Source organism: Haliotis asinina, chromosome 12 (genome assembly GCF_037392515.1).
Source record: "Haliotis asinina isolate JCU_RB_2024 chromosome 12, JCU_Hal_asi_v2, whole genome shotgun sequence".
NCBI classification, from domain to species: Eukaryota; Metazoa; Mollusca; class Gastropoda; order Lepetellida; family Haliotidae; genus Haliotis; species Haliotis asinina.
The window spans coordinates 33,642,463-33,663,042 of NC_090291.1; the positions used below are offsets into that span (position 1 = coordinate 33,642,463).

General features: G+C 38.8%; 2 protein-coding genes across 2 annotated transcripts in view; one reads left to right on the forward strand and one right to left on the reverse strand.

The window, feature by feature from the left end:
• The first annotated feature begins 43 nt into the window (after nt 1–43).
• LOC137257836 (epimerase family protein SDR39U1-like) lies at nt 44–7,863 on the forward strand. Its single transcript, XM_067795313.1, has 6 exons — nt 44–149; nt 2,433–2,539; nt 3,444–3,529; nt 4,695–4,816; nt 6,339–6,485; nt 7,201–7,863. Exons 1-6 carry the CDS (start codon nt 134–136, stop codon nt 7,620–7,622), a joined length of 900 nt encoding a protein of 299 aa, XP_067651414.1. The 5' UTR covers nt 44–133; the 3' UTR covers nt 7,623–7,863.
• A 1,032-nt stretch (nt 7,864–8,895) lies between these two features.
• The window catches only part of LOC137257988 (AP-1 complex subunit gamma-1-like), a 31,049-nt gene continuing 19,364 nt past the window's right edge, over nt 8,896–20,580 (reverse strand). Inside the window, exons 12-22 of the mRNA XM_067795513.1 lie at nt 19,923–20,063; nt 19,371–19,425; nt 18,713–18,925; nt 18,276–18,403; nt 17,609–17,713; nt 15,516–15,678; nt 14,953–15,094; nt 13,746–13,829; nt 13,227–13,387; nt 12,369–12,467; nt 8,896–11,396 (exon numbers count right to left, since the gene is read on the reverse strand). Coding sequence (XP_067651614.1) covers nt 11,295–11,396; nt 12,369–12,467; nt 13,227–13,387; nt 13,746–13,829; nt 14,953–15,094; nt 15,516–15,678; nt 17,609–17,713; nt 18,276–18,403; nt 18,713–18,925; nt 19,371–19,425; nt 19,923–20,063 — 1,393 coding nt within the window. The 3' untranslated portion in view covers nt 8,896–11,294. The remainder of the gene's footprint in view (nt 11,397–12,368; nt 12,468–13,226; nt 13,388–13,745; nt 13,830–14,952; nt 15,095–15,515; nt 15,679–17,608; nt 17,714–18,275; nt 18,404–18,712; nt 18,926–19,370; nt 19,426–19,922; nt 20,064–20,580) is intronic.

Below are 20,580 nucleotides of genomic sequence, written 5' to 3' on the forward strand. Positions count from 1 at the left end.
TAGGGTTGTTTGTAATACTAGTAGTTTTTAGGTTTATCCTTTTCCTTGCGTCCCGGAAGCCCTGATACTTCAAGGCCGGTCATGCAGACGATGGAAATGTGCGCTTGCATAAGGTGATACTTGGTGTATAGAAATGAGTGTCCTAATTGGTAAGTAGACATTGTTTATTAATGGTATCAAACAACAAGAGACTGCAGTTCAAGAATGCCCCTAGATATTAGTGCATAAAAAGCCCCAAACTGGAAATTTTATATCCAATTCCTGTTAGGTAGACAGTGTTGGCTCAAGAGAAGGTTTTGGAGTGTTTTGACTCATCAAATTCAGTGAGGACCCCCTCTATTTTACATCTGCCCATCTATTTAACATTGGAGGGGGTCCAGAAACATTATTTTCATCAATTTGGACCCACTCAAAATTTCACCCAAATCTAACAGTGGGTAGATCTCATAGGGTTTACGACAACTATATTTTTGCAAGCATTTTAAAATTGTGCTGCATGTGGCATATGCTGTTCATCATAAGTGACAATTTATCATTGACATTAAACACGAATAGAGAACCATAGTGTATGCACACCAGCCTTACCAGGTGCTTGGGAAACAGATGTAGGCAGCTGAAATATTCAGTCCTGTGATAAACCAATCGAATGTACGAGTCAGTTATTTTGCATATCAGAAAAGCATAAATAAAATATTACAATTAGCGTTTCAAAATCAGAATTATATATTTCTTATGATCATGAAAGTAAGTTAAATCCAATATTATCTGATACATTCTCTGTTTAAATCAGAAACATAATATCCCTTCAGTCTGTGTAATCAGCAAAACAATAATGACCTTGGGTGCCATTCCTGACAGTAGAATGCTATAGTCTGTTGCACATGAAGTTCCTCAACAAGCAAAATGTGCTATTTTTTATTTAGGGATCAAAAGATGATGTTAAGTTATAATATGTTTGCTCTATCCAAATACAAGATCTGAATTTATTTGATATTTACTGTACACTGGAATAAATCACTGGAGACAAGTGTTATATGCATAACTTATGCATAACCATACTAATTGTGCTAGACATTATTATGGTTGACCTTTCCTGGTTGATGTCAGTATAGTGCAAGATTTCAAAGGTATTAGACAAGTATTAGATGAGCCACGACCTGACAAATGACCCCAATTTGCATATATGGGAGTGCCCACTGGAACATTCCATTTGAAACAATATGGAAACAGGTTGTCATCTAAATATTGAAAAGTCTATTTTCTTGTGCAAATCATATTTTGATTGTTATATCATACTACTGGACAAATGCTAAACAGAAGTTGCCAGTCAGCGTGCATTGCACATGCTTAATCCCTCCTTAATCTACCTCATGTGCATGTATTCGTCTACAATCCCTGACCCGTCTGCTTGTCACAAACATGTTCACTGCACAAGTTCATCTAATACATGCCGAGCAGTAGTCCATTGCATACAGTTCATTACACTTTGCCCAATTCATTGGTTCCATTTGTCCATTGCGCTGTCAGGGTACAAAGTCAACACACAAATAATAGTGATAACTTACTGCAAATGTTTTTATGTCTGTAAGCCTTTTATGTCTGTGTATGTCCATTTAACATCTAAATCAAAATAATATACTTCTGTTTTTCCAGTTTATGTTTAACATGTTTCTATGTTACTGTTGCCAACTATTTGGAGATAGCAGATGCCTCTTGTCCCTCTGCTGTATACTCACTATGATGTAATAGAGGTATGATCTTTGAGGAATTTTCAGCAGTAGGTATCCTTGTGTCTTCTAGTCCATGAGGAGTCTCATCCAAATCATCAGTGTAACTACATCTAGTTGATGAGGGTTGAAATAAATGACATTTTACTGCCCCACACATGTACAGGTGCATTTTCTACAGAAGATAGGGTTTTCCTCGTAACTTTGATATGTTGGTATATGAAGTGGACATCTGTTGAAAATCTAGATTCAGTTTTATACTATTCCTGACAACCAAGTTTTGGTTAGTTATTTAATCTCAAATCAGTAGTAAAATATGTTGATAACTGATGTATTTATCATTATTTTACCTCTGGCATCATGGCTCTGTGACTTAATTAACCTTTACAATGAGAGTGAGCGAGTGAGTTTAGTTTTACGCTGCACTCAACAATATTCCAGCTATATGGCGGCAGTCTGTAAATAATCGAGTTTGGACCAGACAATCCAATGATCAACAACACGGGCATCAATCTGCGCAATTGGGAACCAATGACGTGTCAACCAAGTGAGTGAGCCTGACCAACCGATCCCGTTAGTCACCTCTTATGACAAACATAGTCACCTTTTCTTTGCAATGCGAAAATGAATTGGCCAGTACAATCATAAAAGGGAGGTTGTTGTTGGATTGGACCCGTGTGTAAAGTTAACCACTTCTCCATGCAGGTGGCGGAAGTGGTTTCATTGGACGACATTTAAGCAGGCTTCTCGTTGAAAATGGCTTCAAAGTCACTGTTGTGTCAAGACAGACTGGCCCAGATAAAATCACCTGGGTAAGTTACAGTAACTGCCAAACTTACATCTACTTAAATGTTAACCTGTTTGAAATGACATTTACCAACTTTGATTGGTGTAAAACTTTGTCTTCTTTGCAGATAGGAGTGCCCTGTTTTGCACACATGAATGTTTTCATCCCTGCAAGTTCATGTTTTTATTCATTTAACTTATTTGCAATTCAGCTTCAGGTGCATAGGATTGTAAGGTTGTGTTGAATATTCAGATCGTTCCTCTGGTCTGTTTATGCAAATCAGTAAGCACAGATTCAGTTGGCATTGTCATAGTGTGTTTGTGACAATTTGTCCATGGAATATGAGAATCTTAGTCAAAGATTGTTACCATTGGGTCAGATTTGTTAAACAAAGGTTGTGAGGAGATGTAACATATTGACACAACATTTCACAATACTCACACTCCTCTTTAACACTGCACAGGTACCGAAGGAGGTCTGTAAATAATTGGATCTTGACGAGGCAGTCAAAGGATTGACACAGATCTGCTCAGTTGGGTTGCAATGATATGCAAGCAACCAAATCGCTGACGCTGGTCACCTGATCTATTTTTGCCCATTATGCCAATCATAGGTTCCTTGTGACTTGTATGTTGCTGGTGATCCCACCAGACTGGGCTAGCAAAGTGTTGAAAGTTGTTGGACGTCAGTTTTGTTCAGTGTACAGACCTGTCTAATCAGCTTACAATGGATTTGAAGACTAAAGGTCAAATGACCCTGTAACTAGTGCGAATGTTCAACCAGGATTAAGAAACAGGATTTAGGCCTCAGGTCCATGAGATTAGTATAACAATATATTCATCATAATTTGGCATAAGCATTTTCTATCTGACATTATTCATATATTTGTTCCAGAAGGTATTGATGTTTATGTTTACAATGTTATTCAGAATGACTTGAGTCGCAATGGCCTGCCGGAAGGATGCACAGCCGTTGTCAGCATGGCTGGGGAAAATATTCTCAACCCAAAGAGACGGTACTGTTCTTGGGGTGTCTGTTGTTGTCAAACTTCACCTTGCTGTAGTGTAGCAGATTGTTCAGTAACTAAAACCATTCCTGTCAGTTATGTTTGGTTGGTACAACTCTAACCTATGTAACTGCATCCTCGATATCTACAGGGTGTATGTTCTGATCTCCACTATACCCTGGATGCATGTGTGACTCCAATAATTATTTACCTTCCTTGGCTGGCTTTTTATCTAATCAGGGTTCTATGCTGGCAAGATCACAAATACCAATCACAACTCACTTTCGCCTTTTAAATTATCTAACCTATTAATCTTGGAAACACAAATCATACAGAGGAACTCTGAAAGAGCACAATCAGTTCTTACATAAAGTTTCGGACCTGACAATTTGTCTGAATGATTTCCCCCAAAATCTTGAGTCTCACTGCAAACAAACTTTTGCAGCCGCAACTGCTGTCTTTGACAGTGACATGCTCAGTTGTAATGACAGCTTAGTTGATTAGCCAATGTGAGAATGCGGAGTCAGCCAAGGGAGGTAATAAAATTACCATAGATGCATCCACAATATACTGTAGATTTATTGGAATGTATACCCTGGAGATTACGAGGATGGTTTAAATGAAGACATATAGGATATCGAGATGATGGAACGTTCATTGACTGAGTGAGGGAGTTTAGTTTTACACTGCACTCAGCAATATTCCAGCTATATGGCTGCAGATGGAACGTTCAGTCTGATTATAGTTTTCACATGCTTTTGTTGCATTCATACTTATTATGTTAGCAGAGGTTGGTGAGAACCCGTGAAGATCCGCATTAGAATTGTTCTTCAGTAACCCATGCTTGTTGTAAGAGATAAGTAACAGATATGGTGGTCAGGCTCGCTGACTTGGTTGACATATCATTGTATCCAAACTGCATAGATATTGATATCGTCTGGTCCAAACTCAATTATTTACGAACTGCTGCTATATAACTGGAATATTGCTGAGTGTGGCATGACACTATACTTGTTCACTGGAAAATACTGTAAAAAATTCTGCTAAGTTGAAATATTACTTGGGCAATCCTGTCACAGTTTTTGTCAGCTACTAATATACTGCCTCAGAACAAATCACTCACTGTTAAACCCGCCTGCAAATATATTTATTGATATCAGATTCATGTTTGTAGATGGACACCAGAATTCAAGGAGGAGGTTTATAACAGTCGCATCTCCACCACCAAAGCACTCACATCAGCTATCTTGGCTGCGAGCAAGGTTCCAGAGGTATTTGTATCCATGTCAGGAGTGGGTGAGTATAGAGATAAACCTTGGTTAGAATTGGTTTCTAATTTTACTAATCCTGCACTACTTGCTTCCTGCTCTTATTGTTTACGGCTTCAAAAACAATGTAAAAAGATGTAGACTGTAATAATTTTAAATTTTACTAATTTCAACCCACATCATCTTGATTGTCTGGTCTGTATGAATTGTTTACAAACCACTGGCATATAACATTGTTGAATGCAGAGTTAAACAACAAACAATTGTACACAGTTGATATCAATCTGATCATATCCAGGTGAACTATCGAGGGCATCAAGTGAAGGCTTTTAACTATGGTGATACTATTGTTATAAAGGTTAAGTTATCCAGTAGTACAAGTGGATTTGGATGAGATTACATCATGATAAATCCTGACCAATCAAATCTCCTGCAGATGACTAGAAGTTAGAGTTCCTTAGATCATTGTCTATACTACTCAACATAATCTTAAGTATCACCCAGTTTCATAGTTCATCTGCAGCAAGGTGGTTCATGTCTGGCAATCCTGACGTGTTATGTAGATATTTAATGAATGCTGCTTCAAATCACCATATTGGTTTATTTTCCTTATTAAAAATCTTGCATAGAGTCAGCTATTAAAATGAGTATTACAAAGACTGTTTTTAAGCTTATTAAAGTTTAAAAAGACTGTAAAAGATACTCTTTAGTTATAAATGTTCTTCTGAAAAGATATACAGCATTCTCTCAATATTTATGGGTCCAGGAAAAACTGTTGACTTATCCGAATAACATCACATCCGAGTTCGGCATATCACATGAAAGAAATGGAAGAAAACAGTAGATTGCATGTCTACTATTTATTTGTTATCACAGAGATTGCAAATACACATGGTAATCTTGTCATAGTGTCCTTTTCGAAATATAGAAAAGTTGGATTTACTCCACAAATGAAGTAAAGAAATGAGAAAGTTTTAACTGACGGGCGTTTGGTGCACACAACCCATCAATGAATTGCTTGTCACATGATGACGTAAGTCCCTGATCAGATTCTCACTCTTATTTCATTCGATACTATAATCCGTTATCAGGTGTGTCAAGTTGAAATTGGGAGTACATCCTAATTAGATAAACAAACAAGTGACGTCTACAACTCAATTAGCCTGTTAAGGTCAAGGTAGAATAGGCCTTCAGCAACCCATGCTTGCCATAAAAGGTGACTATGCTTGTCGTAAGAGGCAACTAATGGGATCGGATGGTCAAGCTCGCTGACTTGGTTGACACGTCATCGGTTCCCAATTGCGCAGATCAATGCTCATGCTGTTGATCACTGGATTGTCTGGTCCAGACCCAGTTATCTACAGACCGCCACCATATAGCTGGAATATTGCTGAGCGTTACATAAAACTAAACTCTCTCAGAATGTTATAATTTAAAAACAATCACATTTTAAAAAAAAAACATTTCACTTTTGTCCAGCCTACATGTCTGTCAGTCCTATGTTTATACTTGACTACTCTGTTTACTATCTGTACTTACTGTGATTGCAGCCTATTACCCACCAAGTCCCACTGCGGAGTACACAGAAGACAGTTCAGGAGGTGACTACGACTTCCTGTCTCGACTGACAACAGACTGGGAGGCAGCTGCCCGACTACCTGACTCAATCAATGTCCGACAAGTTATTGTTAGATCAGGTCAGGGAGTGGTTGTAGTCCCAAACTGCTGTTGTAATACTCTACTTAACCAGTATAGTTCTGACATCATTTGGGCACACCACATTATTCTGTATGAATATATCCTTTTCAGATTTGCATGACATACTGAATTCAGATTTATGTGGTAATGAGTGTTATGACCTATTATATTTGAAAAGGATGAATGTCAGAAATCAAGTGAGTGAGTTGGGTTTTACGCAGAAATATTCCAGCAATATCATGGCAGAGGACACCAGAAATGAGCTTTAGGCATTGTACTCAAATGGGAAATTGAACCTGGTCTTCGGCATGACGAGCAAATGTTTTAAACACCAGGGTACTCCACCACCCAATCAGAAACCAAGTACCATGAAAATCCTGACACTCAGAAGCATGGTCTCACAAAAATAAAGAAGTGTTGTATTCAGAATGTAAAATCTTAGGAAAATAGTTGTCTGCTCAAAACTTGATTATTTTCAGAAGAGCCTTATGTAAATGGGGTATTGCTGAATATCATTTGAGTGAGCAGGGGAGTTGGGTTTTGTGCAGCTTTTAGCAATCTTCCAGCAATATCATGGTGGGGACAGCAGAAATGGGCTTCACACATTGTGCCCAAGTGGGGAATCAAACCTGAGTCTTCGCTGTGAATAAACCATATGAAGACATGGCTCTTGATCGTGTTGATCTATAGTCAACATTTTCATTTTCATTCCAGGTGTGGTCCTTGGTCGTGACGGTGGAATGGTTCAGCAGATGTTCATTCCATTTTTCCTAGGAGTGGGAGGAAGAGTAGGATCAGGATCCCAGTGGTTGCCATGGATACATGTTGCTGATATTGCTGGGCTGTTTACACATGCAATAATGAATCCCAGTGTTGCTGGAGTATTGAATGGAGTGGCACCAGAAGCTGCCACCAACAGTGACTTTACCAATGCCTTTGCCAGGGCCATGTGGAGGCCAGCCTTATTCCCAGTGCCTGCTTTCGCCATGAATTTCATATTTGGGGAAGAAAGAGGGAGGATCGTTTTGGAGGGGCAAAAAGTCTTGCCCAAAAAGACTTTAGAAAGTGGTTATAAATTTGTGTATCCTGACCTAAAGTCTGCTTGCACAAGCTGTGCACAACTGGTTTATGTGTAAATGTAGATGATCATGAGAGTGTCAGTTATCTAGGATGTCTAAAGTATTAGCACTGATCATTAAATAAAGCATACAAATACAGGGTCCCTGTTGTAAGCCTTGAAGGTTAAGTGTTCATGGGATCCTGGATTTAACATTTTAGATGCAAGATGCCTGTCATAAATACCATTGTAGCTTGTTGGTAAAAGCTATATTAGTTTCTGTGTGAATTAAGCTGTGAATAAAGAGTATTTTGTACAAAGTATTTATGATTATGTGTCACATTGTGCATGGGGGTCAACCCGTGAACCAGGTGTTTGGCAACAAAACTGAAGGCATGCACATCATGAAAACCACAGACTGGTCATGCTCCTGAAATGTTTCTGCGGATTAAATAAGCTATTATAGGGAGGCAAAATTTAGATTTCTGCCCTACGTCAATACCAACAGTAACGTCTCTTCAGAAGTAACACTATCACCATCACAATGATGGCATCATGCTGAGTACCAGCTGTGTAATCATGTCACATCAGGGAGTACAACAATACCTCTCTGATGTTTCACATGAAATCATTCATGACATGTAACAAGAAGATAGTCAATGAAACACACAGGCAGATGCTCCATATCAAAGAGCTTTTTCTCAGTGAAGAGGTCAGCCTCATGAATGCGAAAGCTCAATCATGAAGTCATGTATAGTTTCAAACAAAACCCATCTGGTGAATTTTCTGTAAATGAGTATATTCGATTTCTGATCTCAAAAGCATCAAAATAAGAGTAGCAAGTATATCTGTGCCATGAGGTCGTGTATAGTTTTAAAAAAAACGTGGTTTACCTTTCTGTTTAGCGGCAAAGCTGATTAGAAATGAGCATAATTGATTTCTGATCTCAAAACAACAAATAAGAGCAGGAAGTATGTCTGTGTTATTACACAATTGTTGATCAATAATGCAGTTTCTGGGACATCTATACAAATAGTGAGTAGCACTGTGTTCTTTCATTCCTACAAACGAAAATTCTGAGGTGAAATGATGATGTGATAACTGAGATGAAAACCCCAACATGAGGATTCTTGAAAAATACTATGGTCAACATTTGAACAGGTGATTATCAAGTGTATCATTCCAAGCTATTTGCATAGTTAATGAGATGATTCCATACCACCTCCAAGCTATATTTCTCAGATTTTTACAACAAAACCCATCAGAGGCACATCGAGTCAAACTTGAACCACTGTTATCCCACTTACCATCTCGCTTCCTGAAAGAATTTTCACTATAACACAGAACAGCAATGTATTTGGACATGAATTTTATTTGGCAGGATAATAATGAACCATAGCTCTTCATCACGGTGGTGATCAACCACTTTGCACAGAAAAACATTATTTTACACAGACAGGCTTAGTTCATATATACAGTCTTGTCAATACTTCATCCGGTATCTACAAAGCACGGCTGAATTTTACAAATAGCAATTATTTCTGAATATGTACACCATCTTCCTGGTCTAGAACATGCATTCTGTGACAACAATAGCACAAAAAAATCACAACAAAATCAATAGTCATTTTACAGTCAGGTCTTGTTGGAAAGCAGGCCTGGAAGAATATAATGTGAACTTTAAAAAAAGATTATGACAATATTCAAGGTTCCAAGACCATTAGTTTGAAAGTTTCACAATCAATCTGCACAAATAATACTTGTGATAAAAATAGTATTACCTTGGTAAGAAGACATTTTCTACCTTGAAAATAAATAGTGACAATATATGAAAACATGAACTGCTGACTGTTTTACGGCACTGACTTGAAGATGAAGAATGTGAAGACAAGGGTTGGAATGAAGTTATGAGATGATCTGATAAAATGCACACATTCAGATCACCACACAGCCCCCTCAGAAGTCCATCAGTGACAAAACGGGGATTTACTGGCATAAAACTTTGGATAGGATATTCTCAATTTCAAGCTGTTCAAAATCATGCAGGAAAGTCAGCAAAAGCAGGTCAATTCAGACATAGTCACTAAATTTCTGTTTCCAAATTCAGTGGTCATAGAGGTACTGGTCTTTGGCACTGAACAAGTGACATGATCTAAGTCAACAAATGTGTGGTTCATCCTTCATCTCTGTACTAAGATTGTATATACCTGCAACTATCCACAATGAATTAAACCAATTCAATCTAACCAAGTCCTGTGGCCTATTGATGTCCTCTTGTCAAAAAGCAACTTACTGCAAAACATACTTTCACACTAACATTCTTCAAGGCCACTACTATCTTCTTACCATGATTCATGAGGTATCGATGCATATGTTCAATCGTGCCCCCAATCATTGGTTTACTTGCATACCTTGACTAAAAGCTTCAACGTACTAATAAAGATAAAGCTGATTCTAAACTCACGAAAACACTTTGGTTCTCATTGAACTTCATAAATCTGTGGTTTTGTTTGCCTTTGTGACCTTCAGATAGAGTGAAGTCTTTCAAATTCAAGCCTAACCTGCAGGAAAACGTCCTCTCTTTTTAGTGTGGTGCTCCTTTCCAATCTTATGTAATAAGAGCCAAGTGCCAAACTGAGATGGTAATTCATTTTGAGATTGATACACACTAGTATGTAAGACTGCGATTGTTTCATGTAATTAAATGAAACTTGATGGGACTGCCAATTATGCCTTTAGAACAGATTAAAGCTATATAACTCAACATGCTCTATGTGTCGTCAAAGGAAACTTAATTTCAGATTTAACACGCAAATCAACAATTAGCTATAGAAACAACTCACATATATCCCCTTTATTGTCTCTTCCATCCAATATATATTGCCTCGGAAACCCAACTATTATCGATCATAAATATGATGTATATAGGAATATGGTACAGTCAGTATTAGATCTTATGTACATCTTTTCCAGGTTGATTACATAAATTAAAGAATATACAAGTATTTAACAATTACAGTTTCGGTCATGCATATTTTGATCTACTGTTTGTTCTACTCAATGCCTTCGATAATCCTACTATGATGGTGAATGATGGTGTTGCGTCAAGGTGATGGCAAGGTGGGTGATGATTATATATCAAGAGTTCACCAACAGACTTGCATGCACTGTTCCACTATAAACAATAGTATATACAAAATAATCACAAACTATGTGACAGAAAATACAAACTTTGCATTTTACCGTTCTGTGCCCATCTTGAAAAAAAAAAGACAAACAAAACAAAACAAGTATGTGATAGTTCTGTTCAATGTGCATTTACGCTGTCCAAATTTCTTATAAATAAACATGTTCACAACAAGGCCAACATCCGTAGCATGGAGCGAAGCATACAGGCTACAAATACTAAGATTAGATTTCAAACATACCTATAGTGACATAGGTACCTGATTCAGGATTAACCGCTGTAGTCAGTGAATATCCATCAGTCGATTAGGAGTGGTTGACAGACAAAATTTAGCACTGCGAGATCTGATTAACACCAAATTATAGCACACAGTTCAGCTTGGCAGGACCACAACATCAGATCTGCCTAGGAATTCAGTCAGTGGTCTGTCAGTCCATCATGGAGAAACTGTCCTGGACTTGATTTACAGCTCCCAAGAACTCACTATACAAAACTCTGCATCCATGAAAGACTTGAAGCCATGACTGGGCAAACGTGTCATTTCTACAGAAACTGTCAACTATGCTATTGCCACAGGCCTTGGGGAAAATTGGAAACTTCACCCATCTCTGTTACCGCATTTCCATTTTGGGTGTATGTCATTCGTATCCTCATTCGAATGGCTTGCTGTAAAACAAGATGTAGAAAATTTAGTGTTTCAGTGCTTTTTAGTGCTTTAGTGTTTCAGTGCTTTTAGCAATATTCACGCGATAACATTGTGGTGGAGCACATTGTAACCATGTGCTCATCGAACCAAGGTCTTCGGCAGGATGAGCATACACTTAAACAACAAGTCTACCTCAGTGTCCTGTAGTTAACGGGACTGAGGGAGTCAAACCAGCTTCATGCCAGCCATACTGGTGTAGAAGTCAACACTATATGACTGAAATCTGTACCTATTTGACTCAGTGACGCATGGGCAGTGGGGTAGCCTCGTGGCCAAAACATTTGCTCTTACTGATAAAACAACCAAGGTTGATAACTCAATCCACTAAGTCACCTATTAAGACCTGTATGGGCTCAAGCTACATGACACAGCTTGGTCCAACTAGATGCTTCTAACAACAAGCATGGTTCTAGATGCTTCTAACAAATATGGTTAACCAAATCTCCAGTCAGGGATTGAGACTGAGCAGATAAAACAACACTACCAGGGATATTCCTGCCATATCAAGCAGCAGTGAGTGGGAGTTTTACACCACTTTCAGCAATATTTTAGCAATATCATAGCAGGGACACCTAAAATGGGCTTTAACTGCTTTACAATCAGGCCCCATCCACTGCAGCATGAGGAAGTTTGGTGTGAGGAGTGAGTTACCTCTGGCACTGCTTCAACAGTATTGCAGTTATATCACGGCTTAACTCAAATTGGGCAGATGCCAGGCTATGAAAGGTACCACTGACTGCGCTATGAGGAAGACAAACCCAGAATGACACATTTACCACTTTAAATCCTAGAAGTATGGGTATGGTACAGACAAACCAGTATACTAGGTTTCACACCAACAAGAACAGGTGATGCAAATCAGCACAGCGGATAAAGGAAAGCTGCGAGGCCAACCATGAAACGAAAGTATGAGGTAGTGTCATTGCCCTGACCTTGGAGGGGTTCTGGATACAGATGACTTGTTCCACAAACCCATCATTCATTGGTGGCAGATTGTTACCGGAGGGGGACTGAAGCTGCAGCTGGAATGACTGTGAATAGAAAGCACTGACTAGTATTTCACAGTTATCAACATTCTCAATCTATAAACAGTAAACTATGGTAATAGTAAGTCAAAGGTGAGGTAAAATGGGGTTTAACATTGTGTTTAAGAATATATGACTTCCGTGTGCGTATGTGTGTGTGTGTGTGTGTGTGTGTACGAACCCTGACCTGTGCTGGTTTTAACTGCCAACTCACACAGAATACCATGTCACAGTAAAAAAACTTAAGACACATTGTACTGACTCTGAGCCATCCAGTCCTTGTTGTACCCAATAATCCTGAACGCCAAGCAAGGACCAACAAGAACCCTGTTTTAGTGTCTTTTGTTAAGATATGGCTGAGGATCGAACTTGAGACCCTTCAGCAGGCACTCTAACCTATACACCACACAGACAGTTCAAGTTCCAAAGGAACCGCATATTTTAATGTGTTATTACCATAGTTTGTGATGTGCATTTCACCTTTTTACAGTGAGACAAAAAAAATAAAAATGACCAGTTCATTATATGCATAACGTGTCCTATTATCTATTGTATCTGATTTGGGGACAGTGCCCTAAAGCACCTGTACTCAGACAATGATGTATCTTGCAAGTTTTTCTTAGGAAACAGGAAGTTTCTTTTAAAAATAGGGAGAGATTTCAATTAGTGAGTCCAGATATATTTCAGTTAAGGTAAACTGGGAGGAACTTCAAGCAACTCCGTACAATACAAAGACAATGTGCTCAGCAAGTCCATTTTAAGCACCTTTGGAACGGCTGCCTGGAAAACAAAATCTGAGATTGAAGACGCTGAGGAGTTGGTGGCCTTCATGTTGATGATGGTGGCTTCAGCCTGACCTCCTTGACGCTCACATCTGAACTCCAGGAGCAGCCCATTTTTGTTGAAAGCCACAATTGGCAGGAAGCCTGTAGTGACAAAAGTTGAAACCAATGGTACATGATCATGTTTCAATTAGCTTCCGGTCTTTTCAGATCTATCTTTAACTAACATATAAACTTGTCTGAGTGAATAGAAAACAAATCTAAAATGTCTTCTAATTTCTTTCAGTTTTCTCCAGGGCCTAGATTTTCAAAGTTCTCTTAGCGCAAAGATAGCGCTGATGTAAAATACTGACAATAAAGGGGTAAACCTGTTTCAGTAATTCAAATTGTCAGCTGTTGATTTTTTCAAGACCCATTTTGTAGCTTTGGACCCCCCCTTCTTTCCCATTCTTACCCATAACACAAGAGAAATCCCTTCAAGTGTCAGTAAATGTGAGTTTACCTGTGCCTCCATTCATCTGGTTGCTGAGGGGCTGCTGTGATGGCTGCATGAAACCCTCCATGAGGTTGCTCTGAGGCACCGGCACTGCAAAATAACAAGTACATATCAATAAATCCCCAAAAAGGAAGTCTGAAGAGACATATCATAAACTGTGAGCACAAACTTGACAGTCCTCCACACAAAGAGGTGATGTAATAGACTGTTCACTAATATCTGCTGAGTTTGCCACCCCAGTGGGTGATCATGTGACACACTAAAGAATTAAATACCGACTGTAAACCTCGTCATCACATGACCAAGATGCTAAGAGTGAGTTAGTTTGGTCTTATGTTGCTTCTAGCAATATTCCAGCAATATCACAGCAAGGGACATCAGAAAAGGAAAGAAAAAAAATACCCACAGTCCTGCAACAGGAGAGTGACATTAGCATTGAAAGATTTTATTCAAATATCACCAAACTGTTTCTAAGCAATGGAGGTCAATTTGAAAGACTTCATTCCAATATCACAAGCTGTCTCTAAACAAAGAAGGTCAGTTTGAAAGGAAATCCTCAATCACATGATTGTTAGCACTTAGAATTGAATAAGAAGTTATACACTGTAATGTGCTACAGTATAAGTTGTTCACTGGTCAAGAGGGGACCATGGGTGGAGGTACCTTTGATGTTTGCTTGTGTTCCCTTTGTTTTGAAGGAGCAGTGAACAACATATTTATCTTACCAAACACCTCAATGTTTATATGGAACTGTTTGAAGCATAGGTATCAGATCATACACTTCAGCCAACCTGTGTGAATCAAACGATTGGAATCTTGCTGTTTCTCCCCTCGCAGGTATTGTCTTTGTAAAGTCGCCACAATATAATTCCCCTGCTTGATATTCAGAGGGACTACATTTGAATGTTTTGTCGCAATATATTTATTGGAAATAGAGTCAAATGTTTTCGTAGCCATCGCTAGATTTTGCGGACAACACAAGAAAATCAGATTTAGAGTTATCTCCATTCTAACGATTTCCATTCCCAAAACATTGGTAATTTCCATGTACCGTGCATCATTTACTGTTTACTGTTCAAGACGAAAAAGTAACTACCACAAAGAACCGAATGAGTTGTTATTAGCAGCAGGGGGTATTGCAATCTTTGGCATGACGAGCAGACAGTTCAACCATTTGGTTACCTCACCACCATTCTCCTGAATATGTCCTCACCTGAGTTTGTAGGAGAGCTGATTGGGCCAAGGTCACCCAGAAGGTCAAGGAGGTCATCAACACCACTGCCCTTTGCTGTCTCACTTGTGTTGTTGCCAGGACTCGAGATGCCATTACCCAGAATATCAAGGATATTTGCTGACTGCAATGTTGGAACATAGACGGATAGAACTACACTTTGTGGCATTTCTGTGCTAGAAACAACATGCACAGTCAAAAATATATACATTAAGTATCCATATTCAGTGGCCAACTGAAACTAGCTTTAAAAGCACTACATATTTAGAAAAGTATTAAATAACTTCTTACAGAATAGAAAACAAATCTGAAATGTCTTAATTTCTTTCTATTTTCCCCAGAGCCTAGATTTTCAAAATTCTCTTAGCGCAAAGATGGCACTAATCTTAATACAAGGCACTTACGACTATCTTGGTGCTAAGACAGCTTTGAAAATCAGGCCCTGCATTCTAATAAACATGTCACATTAAAACATTTGCCAAACAAAAAAAAAAAAATATTTTCTTCAGCATAATCCATGCCTACACTAGACTAAACTGTCCTACCTCTGTCTGCTGATTGTTCTGCAGGTTCATGGCATTTGTCCTTTCCACCATGTTGGTGTTGAGCAAATCATCCTCCTCTGAGGCGTTGGTCACCTCACCGTTCTCCATCATGTTGCGGCACTTGGAGTGTTCCAGAAGAGGCATCCGCTCCAACAGAGCAGATCTGTCAGGCACAGATAAATAGAGGGCAGGGTTAGCTGTTGTGAAGTTCTCAATAACAGATGAGCCATATAGCAGCCTACTAATCATCTGGTATAGTCTAGTCATCATATTGGGAGCAAAAATTCATGCAACTGGGGAGAAAGAACATGAAATGAACCTTCTCTCCTAGCCTTGATCAGATGAACTTCTTTGAGTGGCATCTTAGAAGATGGGATGTACAATAATTAACAAACTTTATGTATCACAACTTTCATAGTTTGAGAATGTGATGTTTCAATATGGATTCTCGGCTTGACAACTTTAAAAGAATCTGTATCAAAACCTCACAATCATGAAATAAAAGAAGTTGTTAGTCATAAAGTTTGTTAAATATTGATCAGCTCATCCATTCCATCACCTATCAGAACCAACGATAGAATAGGCTGTATCACAGAGTAGAAACAAACCATGACTGGTGCTGTGATAATACCCACTGTCAAGATATGTTTCCTAACAGGATGGGTGTTAGGTGATGCATGCTTTCATACAGTCCCAACTCCCAACACATCCACTGTGAAGGAGACAACCTCCATCACCCAAGGACGAACAACCTTCTCCTAAAATATTGAACACACAGGCAGACATAAGGCAGCTCTCGGCCTAGATTTTCAAAGTTCACTTACGCAAAGACAGTGGTACATGCCATACATTAACATTAACTTATGACTATTTTAGAGCTGAGAAAGCTTAAAAGATCTAGGCCCTGATATTATCACAAGAACAATATCTAAAATTGCAACCACACCATCCTTAGTGAACTCACGAGTGGGTATGAGGTCTTACTCTAGCCAAGTATATTCAGAGGAGGCTGATATACAGCCTTGATGTCCTTTACAGTGTATACTACATAACCTCATCCTGAACTATTCACACCTCACTAGGGATCAAATCATGGATTCAACAGGAAACTTATGTAGGGTCAAATTTGGTTTAAATACCTCAGCTTATAGAAGGTAGTGGATCATAGGTTTCTGTAGGTCATTGCATTTTGTGGATCCCACACCTGCTATTGACATGTGTTGTATATTTGTCAGTGACTCCTTCCATGATTTGTTAAATGGTTGATTGGTGCCACGAAAACCATTAATATGGTTACTCATGTATCAAATACATCAGCAACATATGTCATATTTGGGATTTCACTTTCTTAGTAAAGTACAAATTCTAGTACTTTTTTCGGTTGAGTCCCATCCGGGATTCGAACCCGCACCCTCAGAGTCAGGCACCTAATCGCCATCACACAAAGTCAGCCGCCTAGCCCGCTCATGGAAGTCGCGGTGGCTGAGCGGGCTAGGCGGCTGACTTTGTGTGCTGGCGATTAGGTGCCTGACTCTGAGGGTGCGGGTTCGAATCCCGGATGGGACTCAACCGAAAAAAGTACTAGAATTTGTACTTTACTAAGAAAGTGAAATCCCAAATATGACATATGTTGCATTTGACCACTTTCTAAATGGCATCGTGCAAATACATCAGGTTAGAAGAAACTGTTTTTTTTGCCCAAATATGGGTTACCGTATCATTATGTAACCAATTTTAAATGGAAACAATACTTTAAATCATAAATCTACATTTCTTGCAATCCTTATCAAAATGTGATAAGACTATCTGAACACCCATGAATAACATGACATCACTTCTCACTTGGCTGTAAGAAAATTGTGAACATAATGCTCTTCCTTCACAAATATATCTTGGTAGTGAATGGTTCCAGAAAACTTCTCATAATAGCTAGGGCCAGATAATCCAATGATGAGCATCCATTTACAAACACATGTGAAGTCAGCAAGTCTGACCACCTAATCCTGTTAGTGGCCTCTCACAATTGTCACTGAAGATCAATTGTAACCCAGATCTTCACAAGCTGGCAGGTGCAAAGCCTACACCAGTATTACCTCATGTGGTCATGCTTATTAAAGAGGCTGGTAAACTCCACAGATCTCTGCTGCAGCTCTACATCAGTATGGCACCCATACACCTCTAACACTCGCTGGATGTTCCTGCAACATAGTCAAACTTGAGTAGTCTTCATACTAAACTGGGCTGACTGAATTAGGTCTTTATATTCAAAGATCACAATTCAAAGCCTGTGATCAAACGTTTCGTAGACAAAGGACAATATCACATGAAGAGTGAGTGAATGAGTTAGTGAGTTTGGTTTAATGTCACTTTAAGCAATATTCCAGCAACACAGCATGGGAATACCAGAAACAAGCTTCAATCCAACATAAATATGAAATGATCATTGTATACATGTGGGGTTTTTTTAATAATGAGTTAGTTTCACTCCACTTTAACAATATTCCAGCAATATTGCAGCAGGGACACAAGAAATGGGCTTCACACTGCTTTCTTAAGGCAATTGATCAGGGAACGTGGACCCCTAGCACCCTTAAAACATGTAACAGTTAATCAGGGGTACGGACAAATCTAGTGTGTTTGCTCACTGAATAGCCAGGTCCAATTCAATACATGGGTACAATGTTTGAACCCCTTTTCTGATCTCCACTGTCAGAAATTTAACATAATGTAAACAGACATGCAGCCAGTGGAATGACTTACGGCACGGCACGTGGGAATCTTGAGCTGAGCTTCATAATGGCGGTGATGGCATACTCCTTGGTTATGATGGAGGAGTTGCTGCCAGCCAGGACTTTCTCCAAGATCTGTACCACATCCTCTTCCGTGGCCTGTCAACACATATTACACAAACACAATATTACACAAATCATTTTGATTATCCAATTTAATATTTGAGCAAAATGGACAGAATAGTAAATATCTGGGCTCACCCTTGAAATGAACTCACTTCATTTGATTTGTTGTTTCACGCCACACTAACAAATATTTCAGTTGTATGAGGTCAGTCTTTAACTAAACGTGTCTGTACCAGACAATCCAGTGATCAACATTTAATATTTGAGCAAAAAGGGCAGAACAATCATGCCAAAAATGGTTTTCACTTAAAATGAGTCAATAATAAAACCAATTCAACTCACATTCAAAGGAGGCTCATCTTCAATGGTCTCAGAGAAGAGTTGTTCACCGTATTCTCCGATACACCAGGCAGCAACCTGCACTAAAGGCTGCTGGGACTGGTCATCTCGAATGGCTTTGAAAAGCTGGACAGTTGTGTATCCATGTAAAGACGTCGCCTCTGCAATCAGTTGGATCAGCGTGGACACAATTTCTGATCTCATACTATTACCAGCCTGAAAGTAGAGTTGGGTCCTAAGAGTTAGTCTTATGTACCACCATTTCTATGAATTTCTTCAATCAGAAGTTGATGTACTATACAAGATAAATCTTGTGGACAACTTCTTTAATTGCTTACCACGATGATTCTGTGCTTGCTCTTGCCGTTGTTCATCAACCTTAAGAAGACGCAAGAACTAGTCCAGGAACATCACAGTAAACAAATAAAGAAGTTGTCATCCATATTTCTATGTTCAGTGGTATGTCTTTCTTGGATTTTTAAGTAAACCAAGAAAGACAGAAATACCTAAACCCATTTATATCCCAGATGATTGATATTACAATGAATAAAGCATTGCAATACCATACCTGTATGTGATACAATGACGACTCCACTATGACTGACAAACCAAGACCATGCAACATCAGTAGAGTAAATACACCAAGTATGTGAACACTTACTGTTGTCAGCACTTTCATAACTGTGTCTATGTGCCATCTCTTGTTGGGTGCATATCTACAGGAAAAGGAATCAAAATGTCATACCCCTATTACCTCATGCTCAACATTTGAATCAGATAAATTATATACAAACATACTGAGTGTGACTGACCAACTATTCCTGCAGACATTAATCATGGCAAAGAAATGAATGAAATGAATGGGCAAGAGAAAGCAATTTGGTATGTACTTACTTTGATATGAATGTTTTTCATCTTTCTTAGACACAAAATGGCTCAAGTATGTGTATATTATTGAACACATGACAAGTAATTATTCCTATCAAAAGTGGAGAGAGTACTATAAATATTCACACTGTGTAATGTTCAGATGGGACTGAAGAGCAGTCAGCAATATTGTAGCTCCAAGACTTGAGGGTTTCGAATCATATTTATGTTTAAGAAACACAAAATTCAACTTCAAATAGAACAGCTTTCACACATGGTGACAAGGGCCAAGTTTGCTCAAGTTACAGAAACAGATACTTTGATGCCACAAAAACATTACACTTACTTGGTGGCTGCCATGATGATGTTTGAGCAGCAGTCAGGCTTGAACTCCAAATCACAGCTCTCCAGGAAATGTAGTAGTTCCTTCATCATGCCACGCACATTGTTGGAGTTGATCAAAGCAAATGACAACTCAACTGCACGTCTACAACACAACCATTGTGTCATTACATCAAAGCTCAAACTTTGACAATTTGTTTACAATACGCAAATGGAAAATTCTGCCACAGGAAAATATTGTTCAGTGTTAAGATTCAAACATCACTTACTAATAAACATAAAAAATAAGAACATATAACATGAAGGAAAAGACTCCACACACCAATATGGGGAAGACAAATAATTTCTTCGGTGAGTTAACATTTTTATCACGCTGTTAACACTGCTGTCGTATCATCATGAAAACAAGATACCATAAATAGATATGTCAACAAAGAAGTGAGTGCGTTTAGTTTTACGCTACTTCAAGCTACAATCCAGAAATATCACAGCAGGGGCCACTAAAAATGGGCTTCACACACTGTGCCCATATTGTGAATTGGACCTGCATCTTTAGAATGACAAGTAAACACCAAACCACTACACTATACCACCACCCCTGTCGACAAAGGAAGTCAAACAGTATATGGTGGTTCTAGAATTAGACTGATCTTAAGTAATGC

Excerpts from the sequence above, each read along its gene's own strand:
- LOC137257836 (XM_067795313.1), top strand. Across the intron at positions 2,540-3,443 it reads GCCCAGATAAAATCACCTGG|AATGACTTGAGTCGCAATGG; the intron begins GTAAGTTACAGT and ends AATGTTATTCAG. Across the intron at positions 4,817-6,338 it reads TGTATCCATGTCAGGAGTGG|CCTATTACCCACCAAGTCCC; the intron begins GTGAGTATAGAG and ends CTGTGATTGCAG.